The 21,739-nt window shown below is 46.1% G+C and overlaps 1 protein-coding gene across 1 annotated transcript; it reads left to right on the top strand.

The window, feature by feature from the left end:
* Nucleotides 1-12,492: 12,492 nt before the first annotated feature.
* On the top strand, nucleotides 12,493-20,605 carry CASP14 (caspase 14). The gene is made up of 7 exons (XM_010361547.2): nucleotides 12,493-12,659; nucleotides 15,788-15,860; nucleotides 17,342-17,491; nucleotides 17,592-17,817; nucleotides 19,005-19,121; nucleotides 19,277-19,380; nucleotides 19,834-20,605. Exons 2-7 carry the CDS (start codon nucleotides 15,834-15,836, stop codon nucleotides 19,936-19,938), a joined length of 729 nt encoding a protein of 242 aa, XP_010359849.1. The 5' UTR covers nucleotides 12,493-12,659; nucleotides 15,788-15,833; the 3' UTR covers nucleotides 19,939-20,605.
* Nucleotides 20,606-21,739: the final 1,134 nt, after the last annotated feature.

The raw sequence follows: 21,739 nt of genomic DNA, 5'->3' as shown, positions 1-21,739 counted from the left end.
GCACCCCTCACACCATACACACACACACACAATCTATAGCAACTTGGTAGGGATAGAAGCAACACAAATGGTCAAAATATGCACAACATCAGAGAATGCAGATGTGCAGCCATGCAGGTTAAGGTGAGAGAGACAGAACTGCCTTTGTTATCAAACCTGCTTCAGTTCCCCCAGAGCAGCTCTAACTCATTTATTCTGCCAAACTCATGTGAGCTTCTCAGGATGGACAGAGAGAGTAGCCAAGCATTTCCTTCATTTCTTTTTCATGGAACCCATTCTTGGGCCATAAAGGAAGGGAAATAAGAAGACTTGGGAGTTCCAGAGAGCTGCCGTCAGAGCCCAGCTGCAACACTTGGGAGCCAAGTTATGTAACTGTTCTTAAACCTCAGTTTTCTCCATGCAGTTGCACAGTTGTTGTTGGGATTCGCATTTCTATGCTTAAAACGCTCTAAGTCCTCACTCTTGTAATCCCAGCTCTCTTTGAAAGGCCGAGGTGGGAGGATCGCTTAAGCCCAGGAGTTTGAGACCAGCCTGGGCAGCACAGCAAGATCCCTTGTCTATGAAAAAGAAAAAAAAATGCTCTAAGTGAATGAAGAGCATCCCTCAATCCTGTGACTCAGATAAGTGAAGGTCAGTAAAAGAATACCTATCGCACCCGAAATATAGGTGTTCTGTGTGATTGACAGCTTCCATGTATATTTTATATATTTTGTTTTGAAAAGTGACATGCGTGATATGCATTCCTTGCCTTGATGATAAATCAATCCCCCTTCTTCACAGGGCTGAGCTGCAAGAATAGTTGCAAAGGCAATCAAGATTTTCATCCTACTACAACAACAGCTACTACTGCTGGTGTGACTGCTACTACTAAACGTGTTTGAATTTTTTAATTGAGAATGCACATGGCAATAGACACCCAGAAGGAACATAAAAAATGAGATGAAGTAAAAAAAAAATCAAGGATTCTCTTGGAGATTGCTTGAGAAATTACAGCAGCACAGCTGGGGTCCCCATTGCATCACAAGCTCAATGCCTTGCAAAACTTTCATACTTTCAGGGAGGGAAGGAACACCTGGGGTGCTTGGATGTCTTCCCAGATTGTGGAGAACAAAATCCTGCCTGACAAGATGCTGTCTCATCTTGTCGCTGGCCCATGAATTGTTTACCCCCCAAGGAAGGCCAGAATGATGAAAAGTTGCCAAAGATCTTTGAGCAACACCGCCTCCTTTCATCACTGTGATGAGCTCTCACTTCTGTAACTCCCAACAAAAGTAAAGGGGGGCCCGGAGGTCAGGACCTGAGATTCACAGAGAAGCATGGGCTGGTGACATAGATGCAAATACGAACTCCAGGCAGAGAAACAGCGCTGTGGCTACAAAGGTGAATTCATGGATGTGCCCAGGGGGCGAGCGTGAACAAGTTAAATACATGGCCATTCTTTGATGAGCCCAGGAAGCATGAGCGTGTTCAGTGAAACATATGCACTCGCTCTTCTGCAAAACCACCCAAGAGATCTGGGCTGCTTGGAGACGGGGAGCCCTCACCCACATTGACTTTCAGGCTTAAGATACCATTGCTGGTTTTTTGTTTTGTTTTTGTCTTTTTTTGTTTTTTGGGATTTTTCTTGTTGTTGTTGTTTGTTTTTTGTTTGAGACAGAGTCTCGTTCTGTCGCCCAGGCTGGAGTGCAAAGGCACTATCTCGGCTCACTGCAACCTCCACCTCCCGGGTTCAAGGGATTCTTCTGCCCCAGCCTCCGGAGTAGCTGGGACTACAGGTGCGCGCCACCATGCCTGGCTAATTTTTGTATTTTTAGTAGAGAAGTGGTTTCACCATATTGACCAGGCTGGTCTCAAACTCCTGACCTCGTGATCCACCCACCTCAGCCTCCCAAAGTGCTGGGATTACAGGCGTGAGCCACTGTGCCCGGCCCATTGCTGCTTTTTGAATGAATAACAGTACTTTTATTTTAATGAATAATAGTATTTTATTTCATTTTAATTGACAAATAATAATTGTATATATTTATGAGGTACAATGTGGTGTTTTCACATATGTCTATATTGTGGAATGAATAAATCAAGCTAGTAAACACATCACCTCTCCTGCTTATTTTTTCTCTAATAAGAATATTTAGAATCCACTCTTTTTTGAAGTCTAGATATCACCAAAAAAATTTAATATTTAAAAATTGAAAAAATATAGCCAGGCGTGGTGGTGGGCACATGTAATCCCAGCTACTTAGGAAACTGAGGCAGGAGAATCACTTGAACCCAAGAGATGGAGGTTGCAGTGAGCCAAGATCACGCCATTGTACTCCAGCCTGGGTGACAAGACAAACCCTGTCTCAAAAAAAAAGAAAAAAGAAAATCTACTCTTTTAGCAATTTTGAAATGTAAAATATTATTAACTATAGTCACCATGCTGCACAAATCTTAGATCTCAAAAACATATAAGTTCTACTGTTCTAAAGCACTGTGGGGTGATTACAATTAACAATAATTTATTGTATATTTTCAGATGGCTAAAGGAGAAGATTTTGAATGTCCTCAACACAAAGAAATGATACATGTTTGAGATGACGGACACTCTAATCACCCTGATTTGATCACTGTACATTGTTTATATGCATCAAAATATCACTGTACTCCATAAATATATACAATTATTATGTGTCAATTAAAAATAAAAACAACATAGCAAGACCTCTGCCTCTAGTAAAAAATTAAAAAATAAGGCTGAGGCAGGTGGATCGCCTGAGGCCAGGAGTTTATGACCAGTCTGGCAACCATGGTGAAACCCCGTCTCTACTAAAAATACAAAAATTAGCCACAAAAATAACCCCATCTCTACTAAAAATATAAAAATACAAAAAAAAAAAAAATCCAGCCTGTCACCCACACTGGAATAGCTGGGATTACAGGTCAAATACTATTCAGCCTTTAAAAGGAGGAAATTCTGTCATTTGCCACCTGGATGAAATTTGAGAACATTATGGTAAGTGAAATAATCCAGATACAGAAAAACAAACACTGCATCATCTCACTTATATATGAGATCTAAAAAAGTCCAACTCATAAAAGTCGAGAGGTAGAATGGTGGTTGCCAGGGGCTGGGACAGGTAATAGGGAGATATTGATCTGATCAAAGCATACAAAATGTCATATTATGTTCTTTTTTTTTTTTTTTTTTTTTTTTGAGAAATAGGATCTTGTTCTGTTGCCCAGGCTGGAGTGCAGTGGTGCAATCACAGCTCATTGCAGCCTCAAACTCCTGGCTTCAAGCAATCCTCCCACCTCAGCCTCCCAAGTAGCTGGGACTACACCACTCCTGGCTCATACTGCATTCATAAGGAAGAACGTGGTATTATTTCCAGTTTATATCTGTAGAGTGAAGGAGCAGAAGCACCAGTTCTGACAACTTCAGGCCTTTGCTCTCAATGCACATTGACCGAACATTTTCCATGGGTCATGCTGGGTGCTGCGTAAACACAACATGCATGGCTCACACTCACTGGCTGACTGTCTTTGGGAGAAAGAAAATATCAAAAGAGCTTTATAAGAGCAACATGACTGCCCAGGAGAAGTGCAGGCAGCCATGAGAATGGGGAACCACCTGGTCCATGAAGTGTTTAGCAGTAGCTTCCTGCAGAAACTTTGTTTAACTTGAGATCTGATTAATCGTTTAACAACAAGAGTCCTTGTGTCACTCTCCAGCTCTGAATTCCTCAGTGGCTCCTCATTGCCTATTTGGATCAGGGACCAACTTATTCACTTTGCCTAGGACTTCCCTGGCTTCTTAGCAGTGAAACCCCCACAGGCCAGAAAACTCTGCAGATCTGGGCAATCCAGGATGGTTGGTCACCCTACAACCCAACCAAATTCAGGCTCCCTTAGAGTGACTTCAAGCCCCTTCATTATCTCACCCTTTCCTGGAATCACTTCTCACCATTTGGACTCACTTCCCATCACCAGGACTCATCTCTCAACAAAGGGACTCTCATCACTGGGCTCACCTCTCACCACTAGAACCCAGGTCTCACTGCCTGGACTCACCTACCTGGACTCACTTCTCATCAGCTGGGCTCCCTCTCTCACCACCAGAACTCACATCTCACCACCTGGACTCACCTCTCACCACCTGGACTCATCTCTCACCACCTGGACTCACCTCTCACCACCTGGACTCACCTCTCACCACCTGGACTCATCTCTCACCACCTGGACTCACCCACCTGGACTCACCTCTCACCAACTGGACTCACCTCTCACCAACTGGACTCACCTCTCAACCGGACTCATCTCTCACCACCTGGACTCACCTCTCAACGGGACTCATCTCTCACCACCTGGACTCACCTCTCACCACCTGAACTCATCTCTCACTACCTGGACTCATCCACCCGGACTCACCTCTCACCAACTGGACTCATCTCTCACCACCAGAACTCACATCTCACCAACTGGACTCATCTCTCACCACCAGAACTCACCTCTCACCACCTGGACTCATCTCTCACCACCTGGACTCACCCACCTGGACTCACCTCTCACCAACTAGATTCACCTCTCACCAACTGGACTCACCTCTCAACCGGACTCATCTCTCACCACCTGACTCACCTCTCACCACCTGAACTCATCTCTCACTACCTGAACTCATCCACCCGGACTCACCTCTCACCAAGTGGACTCATCTCTCACCACCAGAACTCACATCTCACCACCTGGACTCACCTCTCACCACCTGGACTCACATCTCAACTGGACTCACCTCTTACCATCTGGACTCATCTCTCACCACCTGGACTCACCTCTCACCAACTAGATTAACCTCTCATCACCTGGACTTACCTCTCAACTGGACTCATCTCTCACCAACTGGACTCACCTCTCACCACCTGAACTCATCTCTCACTACCTGGACTCATCCACCCGGACTCACCTCTCACCAACTGGACTTACCTCTCACCACCTGGACTCATCTGTCACCACCTGGACTCACCTCTCACCACCTGGACTCATCTCTCACCACCTGAACTCACCTCTCACTACCTGGACTCATCCACCCGGACTCACCTCTCACCAATTGGACTTACCTCTCACCACCTGGACTCATCTGTCACCACCTGGACTCACCTCTCACCACCTGGACTCACTTCTCACAACCTGGACTCACCTCTCACCACCTGAACTCATCTCTCACTAGCTGGACTAAGTCTCACCACCTAGATTCACCTTTCAACACCTAGACTCACCTCTCACCCCCTGGACTCATATCTCACCATGTGGACTCACCTTTCACCTGGACTAACCTCTCAACACCTAGATTCACCTCTCACCACCTACACTCATCTCCCATCACCTGAACTCATCTCTCACCACTTGGACTAACTCTCACCACCACTGTCTCTTACACTTTATTCACTGGCCACACTGAGGCAGACATGGTGCCTTGCATCCATCAAACTCACTCATCCACCTCTGCTATTTCCCCATGTTGGGACCCCTCTGCATTGGCCACCTCTCCCATATGCCCACCAGAAAAGCACCTACTCATTCCTCAAGTCTCAGGTGACATATACCTCCTCTGTGAAGCCAACTCGTAACCCTGTAAACACTTTGGGAGTCAATGTATGCGTGGAGGCATGCATTCCTCCACGGAGTCCTTACACCAGGTTGCCCTTCTTGGACCAGCCAGTTGCCAGATAACTCTGATGAATATAATTAATAAATTTAATAACTTAGTTAACTCACAGGTACTCCAGCCCATGGTGACGCATTCTCTCACATACTGATACTGTGTAAATATGTGTCTCATCAGAGGAGCCAGGATTTCCTGACATTTCATCATCACTGGACTGAGGTGAAATTCATAAGGAACCATCTCTGCCAACCTCCATTTTAGGAGACAACTGGACATCCCAGTGCACTCACTCACCCAGTTCTTCCTTCTTGGGCTCTCACTGTGTGCCTGGTTCCAAATGAAACACTCAAGCACAGCCTTCAACCCAAGAACTGGGTAGTCTAAACCCACTTGTCTCCACACAGGGGCAGGGGCTGCCTCAGAAATGCCCTTTCAATCCTGGGCTAATCCAAGGCTAGTTCTTCCCAACTCTGCGTTCAGTGATGCCATGTTTGTAACCTGAAATCAGCTACAGCAAGAGTATATACACCATGGAAATTGGCAAACATTACAAATGAGGACATTTTTAGCTTTTTATTGTTTGGGAGGTTTTTTTGTTTTACTTTTTTTTTTTTTTTTTGAACGGAGTTTTGCTTTCGTCACCCAGGCTGGAGTGCAGTGGTGCAATCTCAGCTCACTGCAACCTCTAACTCCCAGGTTCAAGCAATTCTCCTGCCTCAGCCTCCCGAGTAGCTGGGATTACAGATGCCCACCCCCACACCTGGCACATTTCTGAATTTTTAGTAGAGACAGGGTTTCACCATGTTGGTCAGGCTGGTGTCGGACTCCCGACCTCCAATGATCCGCCCGCCTCGGCCTCCCAAAGTGCTGGGATTACAAATGTGAGCCACCACGCCCTGCCATCCTCTTTATGTTTTAATTGACACATAATAATTGTACACATTCATGGAGTACATAGTGATGTTTTGAGGCATATGACATACAGTAATCAGATCAGGGTAACTGACATGTTGATCATCTCAAACACTTATCATTCTTTGTGTTGGGAGCATACAATATCCTCCTTCTAGCTGTTTGAAACTGTGTAATATACTATTGTTTACTATAGTTACCCCACAGTGCTATAGGACACTAGAACTTATTCTTCCTAACTAGCTGTATTTTTTGGCAGGGAGGTAGGGTGGGGGACAAAGGCAAGTAAAAACACCATAAAATGTTTCTACCATTTTGAAGTTACCTTTATCTTTTTTTTTTCAATTTTTATTTTAAATTCAGTAGTACATGTGCATATTTGTTACATGCGTTTATTAGTTCATTTTTACACTCTATAAAGAAATACCCAAGATTGGGTAACTTATAAAGGAAAGAGGTTTAATTGACTCACAGTTCTGCATGGCTGGGGAGGCCTCAGGAAACTTACAATCATAGCAGAAGGGGAAGAAGCACGTCTTACATGGTAGCAGGAGAAAGAAGTGCAGAGCAAAGTGGGAAAAGCCCCTTATCAAACCATCAGATTTTGGCCGGGCACGGTGACTCATGTCTGTAATCCCAGCACTTTGGGAGACCAAGGTGGGCTGACCACGAGGTCAGGAGATCAAGACCATCCTGGCTAACACGGTGAAATCCCATCTCTACTAAAAAAATACAAACAATTAGCCGAGTGTGGTGGCAGACGCCTGTGGTCCCAACTACTCGGGAGGCTGAGGCAGGAGAATGGTGTGAACCTGGGAGGTGGAGCTTGCAGTGAGCTGAGATTGTGCCACTGTACTCCAGCCTGCGCGACAGAGCAAGACTCCATCTCAGAAAAAAAAAAAACAAAAAAAAAACCCATTAGATTTCATAATGACTTACTCACTATCACGAGAACAGCATGGGACAACTGCCCCCATGATCCAATCACCTCCCACGAGGTCCCTCCCCCAGTACCTAGGGATTACAATTCGGATTACAATTCAAGATGAGATTTGAGTAGGGACACAGAGCCATACCATACCAGGGGCTGTACTACATGATGTTGAGGTTTGCTGTATGAATGATCCCATCACTCAAGTAGTGAGCATAGGACACAGTAGGTAGTTTTTCAACCCTCACCCCCTTTCCTGCCCCCCTCCCTCTAGTAGTCACCAGTGTCTATTGTTTGCATCTTTATGTCCATGAGTAGTCAATGTTTCACTCTCACTTATAAGAGAAAACATGTGGTATTTGCTTTTCTGTTCCTGCATTAATTTGCTTAGGATAATGGCCTCCAGCTGCATCCATGGTGCTGCAAAAGACATGATTTTGTTGTTTTCTTTTCTTTTCTTTTTTAAGGCAGAGTATTGCTCTGTCACCCAGGCTGGAGTGCAGTGGCACGGTCTCACCTCACTGTAACCTCCACCTCCAGGGTTCAAGCAATTCTCCTGCCTCAGTCTCCCCAGTAGCTGGAATTACAGGCATGCACCACCACGCCCGGCTAATTGTTGTATTTTCAGTAGAGCCGGGGTTTCACCATGTTGGCCAGGCTGTCAAACTCCTGACCTCAGGGGATCCGCCCACCTTGGCCTCCCAAATTTCTGGGATTACAGGCGTGAGCCATGCACCTGGCCATGATTTTATTTTCTATGGCTGCATAGTATTCCATGGTGTATACACATAACACGTTTCTTTATCCAATCCACTGTTGATGGGCACCCAGGTTGATTCCATGTTTTTGCTGTTGTGAACAGCACTAGCTGTGATTCTCTATCCTTTAACAAATCTCTCCCTATCCTCTCTTCCCCCTACCTTTCCCAGCCTTTAACATCCTCTGTTCCACTTTTTCCTTTCACAAAATCAACTTACTTTTTGTGGCTTCCACATACGAATGAGAACACGTGCTGTTTAACTTTCTGTTGATAGCTTATTTCACCTAACATAATGTCCTCCAGCTCCATCCATGTTACCACAAATGACAGGATTTCATTCTTTTTATGGCTGCATAGTGTTGGGGGATGTTGGTTTGTTGTGGTTTTTTGGCTTCATTTTGTCTTGTTTTTAGAGAGCCAAGTGTCAGGCATCTTCCAACACATCATTGCAAACACTTCGAGTCCCGATTGATTCTCCTAAGATTCAACCTTCTTAACTGACCAGACTCTGTGAAACAATGAGATTTCAAGGAGGAGGAAGACAGCAAAAGCATGCTTTAGCTCAAATTTTGTCGTGAAGTAAGGACATGTTATGTCCAGTTTGATTTGGTGTTTCCCTGGGTTTTGTTTCTCTTTTAGTGAAAAGTGTGTACTTTTTATGCCATTGCAGAATTGATTCAATGGCTCCATTGAATTGTCAGTCACGTGGGTATGTTCACTTTTGAAAAAAATTATCAAGCTGCACATTTAAAAGTTGTGCACTAGGACGGGTGCGGTGGCTCATGGCCGAGGGTGACGGATCACGAGGTCAGGAAGTTTGAGACTGGCCTGACCAACATGGTGAAACCCCGTCTCTACTAAAAATACAAAAATTAGCCAGGTGTGGTGGTGCGTGCCTGTAATCCCAGCTACTCAGGAGGCTGAAGGAGGAGAATTGCTTGAAACAGGGAGGTGGAGGTTGCAGTGAGCCAAGATCACGCCACTGCACTCTAGCCTGGGTGACAGAGTGAGACTCCATTTCAAAAAAAAAAGAGTCATGCACTTTTCTTCACACAGGTTATTCTCAATAGTTGTTTAAAGAACACAAAAAATTGAGTTTGTTCCATGTGTGCTAACATGGAAAGATGACCCAGACATATAATTCGGTGAACCAGGCAAGTAACAGGACAATTTTGTAGAATGAAACCACCTATGTAACTAACACTGTGAATGTGTCTAAGTCAATGAGGAAATAGCAACTGAAGGGAAATTGCTCAGGCTTGTGCCTGGGTTACCTGGAAGCAAAGGGAAGAACTGGAGGGATAAGAATGGGTCAGTTTTGCTTAAAAAAAAAAAAAAAAAAAAAAAAAAAAAAAAAAAAAAATTCTGTATTGCTTGAAAATTGCACTACTAGGAATGGAATTAAAACCCGCATCAGGCTAAGCATGGTGGCTCACGCCTGTAATCCCAGCACTTTGGGAGGCCCAGGCAGGTGGATCGTTTTGAGCTCAGGAGTTTAAGACCAGCCTGGGCAACATGGCAAAACCCCGTTTCTACAAAACACACACAAAAAATTAGCCAGGCATGGTGGTGCACGCCTGTAGTCCCAGCTACTGGGGAGGCTGAGGCTGGAGAATTGCTTGAGTCTGGGAAGCAAAGGTTGCAGTGAGTCGAGATCATGTCATTGCACTCCAGCCTGGGCAACTTAGTGAGACACTATCTCAAAAAAAAAAATCCACACAAAAACTTGTGCATAAATATGTACAACAGCATCCTTCAAAGAGCCAAAAGCCTAAAACAATTCAAACGTCCCTCCACGGATGAATATATAAACAAAATGAGGTATATCTGTACAATGGACTATTACTCAGCCAGAAAAAGGAATGGAGTACTAATATGTGCTACAATGTGGATGCTAACTTCCTCCTCCTTGAAATCTCATTACTTTATAGGGTCTGGTCAGCTAAGAAGGTTGGATCTTAAGGGAAGGAATTGGAATGGGAGTGTCTGCAATGGTTTGCTGAAAGATATCTAATACTTGGCTCTCTAAAAACCAAAACAAAATGAAAGAGGAGACAACAAACCAACATCTCCCCAATACTGTTCTTGAAAACATCATCATGCTGAATGAAAGAAGCCGGACACAAAAATCACACAGTGTATGATTCTATTTCTGTGAAATATCCAGAACAGGGAAACCTACAGAGATAGAAAGTCAGCTAGTGGTTGCCTAAGGCTAGGATGTATGGAGAGATTGGGAGTGATAGCTAAAGGGTACTAGGATTCTTTTGGGGGGGGTGATAAAAATGTTCTAAAATGAGCCACGTGTGGTGGCTCACACCTGTAATCTCACACTTTGGGAGGCCAAGTGGGAAGGATCCCTTGAGGCCAGAAGTTCGAGACCAGCCTAGGCAACATAGCAAGGCTTTGTCTCTACAAAAAATCTTAAGGAAAAAACTAACCAGGCATGGTGGTGCACACTTGTAGTCCCAGCTGCCCAGGAGGCTGAGGTAGGAGGATCACATGAGGCCCAGGAGTTTTAAGCTGCAGTGAGCTGTGATTGCTCCACTGCACTCCAGCCTGGGTGACAGATCAAGATCTTGTCTCCAAAAAAAGAAAAAACAAAACGTTCCAAAATGAACTGTGGCAATGGTTGCATCACTGTGAATATACTAAAACCCATTGGATTGGACACTTTAGGTGGGTGAATTGTATAATACGTAAATTATATTCATTTAAGCTGTTGCTATTGAACTAAGTTTGTTCTGCCTCTGTGTAGCAAGCCAATCACTGTAATGACAGATTGTGCAGAAGAGAAAGAGTTCATTCATGAGGCAATTAAGTGAGGAGGTGGGAAAACAGGTCTCAAATTCTCCTCCCCGAAAATAGGGTTTGAGGGTACTTATGGAATAGAAAACAAGATGGTCTAAAGTACGGAGAAAGGTGGCTGGCAGGTAGAGAAGGTGACGTAATCAGGATTTCTGAGCAAGCATGGTTGAGCTACATGGCTTTAGACAGGACATTTGTGCAGAAAATAGCATTTAGCATGATCTGAGGGTGGAGTTTACAGCCCTCTGATGTCAGCTACCCACATAGGTCCAGATGAAGGGTCAGTGATCTCCACTGGCTTAAACTAAACAAGAGCTGCCTCCTACCTAGTTCCTGAAAAATAACTTTTTAAGCACCCATTACTATAGTGACCCACGGTCAGAGGTGTTATCTGTAAGGAAGCTAGTGGGAGTTTAGTTATGCATTATTTGGCTACGTGACTTGCGCTTTTAAGATCAACTACAAGTAAGCAATTAAAAGTAAGCAATTAAAAGCAAGTAAGCAATTAAAAGCAAGGTAGATTAAGTTTGGTGGGCTTAACCAGGTTTGCCTTTGGTTTCACTGTTAACATAAGTAAAATAAAATTAAATAAAATGACTGAAAAATAATAGAGGAGAAGGAAAAGAGGAATCAACGTGATGCATCAGTTAAGGTAACTGGGCAAGAACCTTTTAGGGATTATTTGTTTGTTTTTATATTTAAGATAGAGTCTCGCTCTGTCACTGAGGCTGGAGTGCAGAGGCACAATCTTAGCTCGCTGCAGCCTCAAACTCCTAGGTTCAAGCCAGCCTCCTACCTCAGCCTCCTGAGTAGCTAGGACTATAGGTGTATGCTATCTTTTTATTTTTTATTTTTTTTAGTGATAGGGTCTCACTATGCCCTGGCTGGTCTCAAACCCCTCACTTCAAGCGATCCTCTTGACTTGGCCTCCCAAAGCGCTGGGACTACAGACGTGAGCCACCACACCTCACCCCTTATAGGTTTGAATGCTAACTGTGCCAAATGCTGATCTTTGGGCAGTCATTTCACCTCTATGAGCCTCAGTTTCCCCATGTGCAAAATGAGAGCAACAATACTGATCTCTCCAGACTCTTGAAGACTCGATAAGATAATAAGTAAGTGAAGTCGGTGTTATCTACACAGTGGAAGGTGAGATGAACAAACTAGGCACAGTGATGATGATAATAACCAGATGACCTGGCTATGAGATGGGGGTTGGGAGAGGTTGCGGTTGGGCTGGCACAGACCTCTGGATAATTTAGACGCTCCGCCTAGGCCACCTTTGCCAGAGGGAGTCCACTCAGCCTTGTGATCACTCATCCCTTTGGCATTGGCTCCATTTCCACACCACAGCTGTGCCAAGGGTGTGTCCTGAGGTTTCTTGAGTGATAGAAAACTCACTGGCAATAAAGGGCCAGATGACTGTGCCACCCAATTCATAGACCAGGCCTCTCAGGAGAAACCCCGGGAGATTCCACACTGTCGACCCCTTCTCCAAGATCAGCACGTGGGCCTGACTCCTCCTCGGTGCCCAGCTCTGTACTGGCAACTAGCAGAGTAGCAAGCTTGAACTTGGCCTTGAGGAACAGCTGCCTCTAGAGTCGGTAAGTGATTTGGTGGATATTAGCCTCTCTCTCGCGCGTGCGCTCTCTCTCTCTCTCTCTCACACACAGACACACACACACATAACACATACACACACATGCTCCCTCTCCCTTCACGAATTAACACTCTGGCCAGTTTTGGCAGAACGGAAGAAATTTCCATCCATCCACTCTTTCATCTGTTCATTTCTTTCTTCTTTGTTTACTCAGCAAATTCTCTCCAACACCAACTCTGAGCTCCCTGTCACACTGTTTAGCTGTGATGGAGACACAGATAATGAAGTCGGGCTTTCAGTCCTGAAAACTGAGCTGCCAGTTCAGCCATGAGAGTAAGAACCAAAAACTGCTGTAATTCAAGTAGGAACGAGCAGAGCTGTGAGAGTACAGGGAAAGAAGAGGAAAGTTCCAGGAGGTCAAGAGGGATCATAAAATTTACCTGGGTTGCCATTGCTGTTACGCACCTAGAGCTCTCCCCAGGTCCTTTGCGGATGGGAAAATCGAGTCTCAGAGAGAGTGAGATGCCGAAGGGCACACAGCTGGAAAGGGACTGAGGCAGGATTTGGTTCTGATTTGTCTGGCTCCAAGGCTATGCTTCTTCCACTTCCTCCCTCACAATCTTTGGTTCCTCTTTCATCACAGCACTTGCTCTGTGTGTGTGTGTGTGAGAGAGAGAGAGAGATATTTAATACTCATTTCTGTCACAGACTAGAAGGACAGAAGGTCGGGGAGCATGTCTGTCTTACTTAATGGATTCTAAGTGCATAACACATAATAGATACCCAGAAAATATTTGCTGGGTAGGTGGGTGGGTGGGTGGGTGGATGGATGGATGGATGGATGGATGAGTGGGGGGGTGGGTGGATGGGTAAGTAAACAGGTGGATGGATAGATGGAAGATAAGAGATTATGGATGAAGGAATGGATAAAGGGAGGGCTAGATGGAGGGATGGGTGGAAGATAGATGGAGGGATGGAAGAAAGAGAGATACTGGATAAATGGATGGATGGATGAATGAATGAGTGGGTGGATGGATGGATAAGTGAATGGATGGGATGGGTGGAAGATAGAATAGATGGAGGGATTGAAGACAGAGAGAGATGATGGATGGATGGATGGATGGATGGATGGATGGATGGATGGATGGATGGATGAGTGGGTGGTTGGATGGATAAGTGGATGGACAGATAGATGGATGGATGGGTAGATATATGGGTTGACGGAAGAATGAATGGGTAGATGGGATAACTGATTAATAGACGGGTAGATGGACAGATGGATGAATAGATGTGTGAGTGGGTGGATGGATGGATGGATGAGTGGATAGATAGGTAAGTGGAAAGATAAACTGGTGGATGGGTTGATGAATAAATTGATGGATGTAACTGGATTGATGGATGACTAGATAGATGTGCGGATGGAAGGATGGGTGGATGGGATGACTGATTAATAGGTAAGTAGATGGACAGATGGTTGAATAGATGGATGGGTGAGTGGGTGAATGTACAGATAGAGGATGAATTAATGGATAGATAGATGGCAGATGGATAGATAAATGAATTGATGGGTGACTGGACAGACAGATGGATAAAAAGATGGATGAGTGGATGGGTGATGGGGGAAGGCATAGCAGATATTATGCCACCCAAATTGTCAAAGAAGGATCTTGATAGGAAAAAAAAAAAAAAAAAAAAAAAGCATTCCCGGCCAGGTGCGGTGGCTCACGCGTGTAATCCCAGCACTTTGGGAGGCCGAGGTGGGCAGATCACGAGGTCAGGAGATCAAGATCATGCTGGCTAACACAGTGAAACCCCAACTCTACTAAAAATACAAAAAATTAGCCAGGCGTAACACGGTGAAACCCCGTCTCTACTAAAAATACAAAAAAGAATTAGCCGGGCGTGGTGGCAGGTGCCTGTAGTCCCAGTGACTCGGGAGGCTGAGGCAGGAGAATGGCATGAACCTGGGAGGTGGAGCTTGCAGTGAGCTGAGATGGCACCACTGCACTCCAGCCTGGGCGGCAGAGCAAGACTCTGTCTCAAAAAAAAAAAAAAAAAAAAAATTAGCCAGGCGTGGTGGTGCGTGCCTGTAGTCCTAGCTACTCAGGAGGCTGAGGTAGGAGAATTGCTTGAACCCTGGAGGCAGAGATTGCAGTGAGCCGAAATCATGCCATTACACTCCAGCCTGGGTGACAGAGTGAGACTACGTCAAAAAAAAAAAAAAGAAAGAAAGAAAGAGAGAAAGAGAGAGAGAGAGAGAGAAAGAGAGAAAAGAAAGAAAGAAAAAAAGAAGGAGAAAAAAGAAAGAAAGAGAAAGGAAAGGAAGGAAGGAAGGAAGGAAGGAAGGAAGGAAGGAAGGAAGGAAGGAAGGAAGGAAGGAAGGAAGGAAGGAAGGAAGGAAGGAAGGAAGGCAGGCAGGCAGGCAGGCAGGCAGGCAGGCAGGAAGGAAGAAAGGACAAAAAAAGCATTCCCTACTGAAGAGAAAGTGTAGGAAAAGGCAAAGAAATGGGGAAATGCCAAGAGTATGACAAAAGTCTGTCTGTGCAGCCAGAGAACAGAACAGGACTCGGAGATGAGAATGGAGAACGTTCAGACTCAAGGAAGAGCGAGGGAGGTGGACTGACCCCTTCATATTGGAGACCCAGTGAGATAATATCAAAGTTGCATTCCCCACTTTGATGACATTCTCCTTTTAAATGCTCCTCCAAGGCATCTCCTTGAGATGGCTTCCCCAGCCCGTCATCTCCCGGGTAGAAGAGGAAAACACATGGGCCACTTGCCCTGCTCCTCATTCCAGGGCTTTCAGGGGGAAGTTTGGTCCATCACAAGCTGGTGAATGACCCAATGGAGACATAGGAAGTTTTCTGGTGGGTGCGGGGGGTGGGATTGTGGGGTAGGCCCAGCAGTTCTGAAGAAGACATCCAGAAATGAAAGACATCATGAAATTGTCGTTCTAGGGGCGATATATTACTACTTCATGGATTATCATCTATTGCCCAGATCTGTCCATGGACCATATCTCCAACACTGGAGTGCTATTTGGTCTCAAAAATCCAGATGCATAAGAGTTTGTCCCCTGAGCCCTTCAACCTCCCTTTAGAAACCTTTAACCTATCTTCTCTTGACCCCCAGGATCAGACAAGGGTGCTGAGAGCCGGGGCTCACAACCAAAGGAGAAATGAGCAATCTGCGGTCTTCGGAGGAGGTAGGCTGGGTGCAGGTTGAGGGGAGGGTGATCATACGAGGAGAAGGAAGGTGAGGATCTTAATGTTTTGGAAAGAGTGGAGGGAGTGGAAAAATCCTGACCTGAACTCAGAGCTAGGAGGTACTTTGTAGTTAATCAAACAGCAAAAAAGGACTCAGAGATGGAACCCAAGTTGGGTTGGGGGCTGGGGGCAGTCAAACACAGCTACATCTGTCGCCAAAGATCAAGTTCTTCTCAACACATTAAAGGTTCTGAGAAGTCCTGCAATAAACAATTTTATGTTGATTTTTTTTTTTTTTTTTTTTTTGAGACGGAGTCTCGCTGTGTCACCCAGGCTGGAGTGCAGTGGCGCATCTCGGCTCATTGCAAGCTCCCCCTCCCGGGTTCACGCCATTCTCCTGCCTCAGCCTCCCAAGTAGCTGGGACTACAGGCGCCCACCACCATGACCGGCTAACTTTTTATGTTTTTAGTAGAGATAGGGTTTCACAGTGTTAGCCAGGATGGTCTCGATCTCCTGACCTCATAATCCGCCCACCTTGGCCTCCCAAAATGCTTATGTTGATATTTTAAAAGATGAAGTTCTTATCACTGTGGTCCTCAGTACCCTGCTTCTGTTCTGAAAAGAAATATTGACCCCCAATATTCTTCTTCCTCAGATGGAATCTCAGTATTAGCTTCCGAAACTCTGAGACCTCTGCAAGTGAGGAATTAATAGAGGAATGCTCAGAACACTCTTGGGGAGGATGAGGAGACTTGCAAAGCCACAAAATAGGACAACTGGAAGGGATCTTCAAAATCACACATACACTCATTGTTTGTATTTGGAAACTGAGGCTCAGATGGGGGCAGTTGACTTCCCCCAAGTTCATACCAAGTAGAACAGAGCTGGACCCCAGGTTGGGTTGCTGTATTTGGGAACTAAAAATAAAGGACATCCAATTCAATTTGAATTTCACATCAACAACAAATAATTGTGTAGTATAAGTATATCCCATGCAATATTTGGGATATACTTATACTAAAAAGGTACTTGGTTTTTATTTGAAATGTAAATGCACCTGAGCATTTTGTATTATACCTGGCAACCCTAAGTCCAAGCCTCTCTTGTTTTGTTTGCTCGTTTTTGAGACAGGGTCTCACTTGTTGCCCAGGCTAGAATGCAGTGGCAAGATCATGGCTCACTGCAGCCTCAATCTTCCAGGCTCCAGCAATCATCCCACTTCAGCCTCCAAGATAGCTGGGACCACAGGCGCACGGCAGCACACCCAGCAAATTTTTTCATTTTTTTGTAGAGACAGAGTCTCACTATGCTGCCCAGGCTGGACTTGAACTCCTGGGCTCAAGCAATCCTCCCGCCTCAGCCTCCCAAAGTGCTGAGATCACAGGCATAAGCCACCACACCCAGCCTGCATGCCTCTTTTGACTACATCTGCTTCTCCTCGAACCTCCCCATGCTGATTTTTGTCATCTCTTGGTCCAGGAGAAATATGATATGTCAGGTGCCCGCCTGGCCCTAACACTGTGTGTCACCAAAGCCCGAGAAGGTTCTGAAGAAGACCTGGATGCTCTGGAATACATGTTTCGGCAGCTGAGATTCGAAAGCACCATGAAGAGAGACCCCACTGCCCAGGTATTGGGGTGCCTACTCCAGGCCTGGTTGGGGGAAAGGTACTAGGTCGATGTGTGGGCTATGAGGACCCAGCTGAGTCTGGTTCTTCCTCTTACTCCAGCAATTCCAGGAAGAGCTGGAAAAATTCCAGCAGGCCATCGATTCCCGGGAAGATCCCATCAGTTGTGCCTTCGTGGTACTCATGGCTCACGGGAGGGAAGGCTTCCTCAAGGGAGAAGATGGGGAGATGGTCAAGCTGGAGAATCTCTTCGAGGCCCTGAATAACAAGAACTGCCAGGCCCTGCGAGCCAAGCCCAAGGTGTACATCATACAGGCCTGTCGAGGAGGTGGGGACAGATCCAAGAGTACAGAGTCTCTGGTTTGTTGTTTCTGTTTTGTTTTTTGAGACAGCACCCAGGCTGGAGTGCTGTGGTGCAATCTCAACTCACTGCAATCTCCATCTCCCAGGTTCCAGCCATCCTCTTGCCTCAGCCTCCTGAATAGCTGGGACTACAGGCTCCCGCCATTATGTCAGGCTAATTTTTGTAGACAGGGTCTCATTATGTAGACAGGCTGGTCTCAAACTCCTGAGCTCAAGCAATCCTCCTGCCTCAGCCTCCCACCATGCCCAACCAAGTCTGTGTTTTTATCCAAGCCAGTCCCAGATCCAAAGCCCCAGCTGAAGCCAGGCACCATGGCTCATGCCTATAATTCCAGTACTTTGGGAGGCCAGACGGGAAGATTTTTTGAGGCCAGAAGATCAAGACTGGCTTCTGGGCAATGTAGCAAGAACCGAGCTCTACAAAAAATTTTTAAAATTGGCCAAGGGCATGGTGGCATGGGCCTATGATCCTAGCTACTCAGGAGGCTGAGGTAGGAGGATCACTTGAGCCTAGGAGTGAGAGGCTGCAGTGAGCTATAAGTACACTACTATACTCCAGTCTGGGCAACAAAGCAAGCCCCTGTCTCTAAAAAGTTAAATTAAATTAAAAAGCCCCACTGCACATGGCATACCACCAGACCATCTTTTTTTTTTTTTTTTTTTTTTTTATTTGACAGTCTTGCTCTGTTGCCCAGGCTGGAGTGCAATGGCACGATCTTGGCTCACTACAACCTCCACCTCCTGGGTTCAAGCAATTCTTCTGCCTCAGCCTCCCAAGTAGCTGGGATTACAGGCACATGCCATCATGCCCGGCTAATTTTTGTATTTTTAGTAGAGATGGAATTTCGCCATGTTAGTCAGGCTGGTCTCAAACTCCTGACCTCAGGAGCCTCCCAAAGTGCTGGGATTACAGGCGTGAGCCACCGTACCCGGCCCTTACCTTTCTTTTTAAGAGGCGACTTGTCACTCTCTCACCCAGCCTAGAGTGCAGTGGTGCAATCATGGCTCACTGCAGCCTCAGACTCCCAGGTTCAAGTGATCCGCCTGCCTCAGCCTCCCAAAACGCTGGGAGTACAGGTGTGAGCCACCCTGCCCGGCCCCTTTCCTTACCTTTCTCTCTGACTTTGCCTTCTCCTCTTCTTGTTGTTTCAGAACAAAAGGACCCTGGTGAAACAGTAGGTGGAGATGAGATTGTGATGGTCACCAAAGACAGCCCCCAAACCATCCCAACGTACACAGATGCCCTGCACATCTACTCCACGGTGGAGGGTATGAGCGCCCAGCTGGCCCAGGGCTCCCTCTGCTATTCCCCGTCACCTGCCACTCCCGACCCCTGAACCTCTCCTCCAGGACCCACCCCCTTCCAGGATCCCCTCTACCTACCCTCTGAAGCTCCCCTGAACTCACCTCTCTGGAATTCCCAGGATACATCGCCTACCGACATGATCAGAAAGGCTCGTGCTTTATCCAGACCCTGGTGGATGTGTTCACGAAGGGGAAAGGACATATCTTGGAGCTTCTGACAGAGGTGAGTTGACACAAGGTAGCTGGGACCACCACCCAGGCCAAGTAGGGTGCAGGCAGAGGAGGCTGAGCCTCCTCCTAACTCCTCTCCATTTCCCTCAGCCCCAAATCCAACCCAGATCTCAATACAGAAACTAAGATGCTCACTTTTCAACAACTTTCCCAAATGCAGGGACTCTTAAAACCCATAGTATGTGAGATAAATTTCTATAAACAAACCCCCCTTGGATATAAACAATGTTTGGGAAAACTGTTTTCTTTTAATGTTTATATGTTTTTATTGCAAATTAGAAAAAAAAAACGCCCAGCCAAGGATTCCACACAAACTATGGTATAGGAGGAGACCATAAAGGTCTCTCATCTTAGGACAAGAATACCCACCTGCCCCATTCCCTAACCCTCCCCCCATAAGTCCATGACACTGACTCCTCCAAGCTCACCATACCTGTTGCTGCAGGTGACCCGGCGGATGGCAGAAGCAGAGATGGTTCAGGAAGGACAAGCAAAGAAAACGAACCCTGAAATTCAAAGCACCCTCCGGAAACGGCTGTATCTGCAGTAGAAGTAGAAAGACAGGGAGGAGCTTTCCTTCCAGCACTCTTTCTGTCTCACAGAAATTTAGAGGCAGCTCTTACCACTCCCTAAGATCTTCTCTTCCCAAGGCTAAATGGCACCCAGTTTCTTTTTCATCACACCCCTCATGCAGGTCCCCCTGTCCTTCTTAGAGCAAGCCAGCCAGAACTTAGCACAAGGCCTAGTGGTAACATTAACATCACCTCCCTCAGGCTGGACTTTCTATCTTTATTAATGCAACATAAGAGACCTAAGAGTGCATTCACTTATCCCACTTTCTGTTCCTGTGGTCTTCTTTCTTCCTCCCAAAGCAGAAACTGGATAGAGCTGAAGATTTTCCACAGCCAAACCAATGCCCACTCAATCCCTCCTACCCCAGTCCAACCCTGCTGGCTCCTGCATCTCACTTGGAGATAAAACCTCCTCCTGAGGCCAATGCATTCCCAACTCCAGTTCCCTCGTTTACCCTGGAGAATTAGTAAGGCAGAACCATCCTTTCTCTCCAAAACCATTCCTTCTTGGCTAGCAAGTTGGTGTCCTAACTCCACTCTCTTCCTAGCTCATGGCCTCTCTAGATAACGAAGTTGTCTCCGCCTTTCTGGATCTCTTCCTCCTAACACCCCTCCCCCTGAAACCCTGGATTCTGCCCTCTCTCCAATAAAATCCACCATTCAACTATTCTTGCATTCAACTACTCTGAATGAGAGCGTGTTGGAGCTATGGCAAATTCCCTGTTGTCACCTTGCTATTTTGCAGACAGCATTATATTTAACCTCTCCTAACCAGAGAGGCTAAAAAGTTTGTCAAATGCGGCCGGGCGCGGTGGCTCAAGCCTGTAATCCCAGCACTTTGGGAGGCCGAGACAGGCGGATCACGAGGTCAGGAGATCGAGACCATCCTGGCTAACACCGTGAAACCCCGTCTCTACTAAAAAATACAAAAAATTAGCTGGGCGAGGTGGCGGGCGCCTGTAGTCCCAGCTACTCGGGAGGCTGAGGCAGGAGAATGGCGTGAACCCGGGAGGCGGAGCTTGCAGTGAGCTGAGATCCGGCCACAGCACTCCAGCCTGGGCAGCAGAGCGAGACTCCGTCTCAAAAAAAAAAAGTTTGTCAAATGCAATACAGTAAGACAGAGGCAAGGACAAGGTTTGACTTCCAGCCCAGCCTCATTTCCACAACCCGCTAAGTCTTGATCCATCTGAAAACTTTTCTAATTAGTGAAGATGTCTAATAAAAATTTTCCCTACCTCCAAGGTAGGAGCTTTCTGGAAGTTTCTAGGAATTCTCAATAACCACCAGGTAAGCTCCAGGTAACCTTGCAGCACCAGGCTGGAAGTCAGATCGGCTTCACTGTCCTCCAGCTCTACAGCCTGTATCTCCCCATCCCCAGCTTCGACCTTTCCTGCTCAAATAACCTATGGGTACATCCAGCATCACTGAAAACTCAGGGCTAAAGATGAACCTTTTCTTCCTGGTTACTCCTCCAAGCATTCCCTGGTATCCTCAACCTCAGATCCCAGGTTCAGATTTCTGCAGTTAATCTATGACCCCTCTCTTTCTGCATCCTTCATATGCCACCAGACACCATGACCAGTCCAGCTTGATTTTCAAACAACTTTCATGCTGGTCTTCTCTTCCCTGACGTGTTACTGTGCAGGCTCAAGTCCTCATCTTCTCATATCTGCATCTTTGCAACCAACTTCCTCCCTTGCCTCTCTGCTTTTCCATCTCACTTTTCATGTGTCCTCCATACCATCTATAACAGTCATCTCCCTGGAACACTCAAGAAGA

The sequence above is a fragment of the Rhinopithecus roxellana genome, chromosome 8 (genome assembly GCF_007565055.1).
Source record: "Rhinopithecus roxellana isolate Shanxi Qingling chromosome 8, ASM756505v1, whole genome shotgun sequence".
Taxonomy (NCBI): Eukaryota; Metazoa; Chordata; class Mammalia; order Primates; family Cercopithecidae; genus Rhinopithecus; species Rhinopithecus roxellana.
This window is presented reverse-complemented; position numbering and strand designations above follow the sequence as displayed.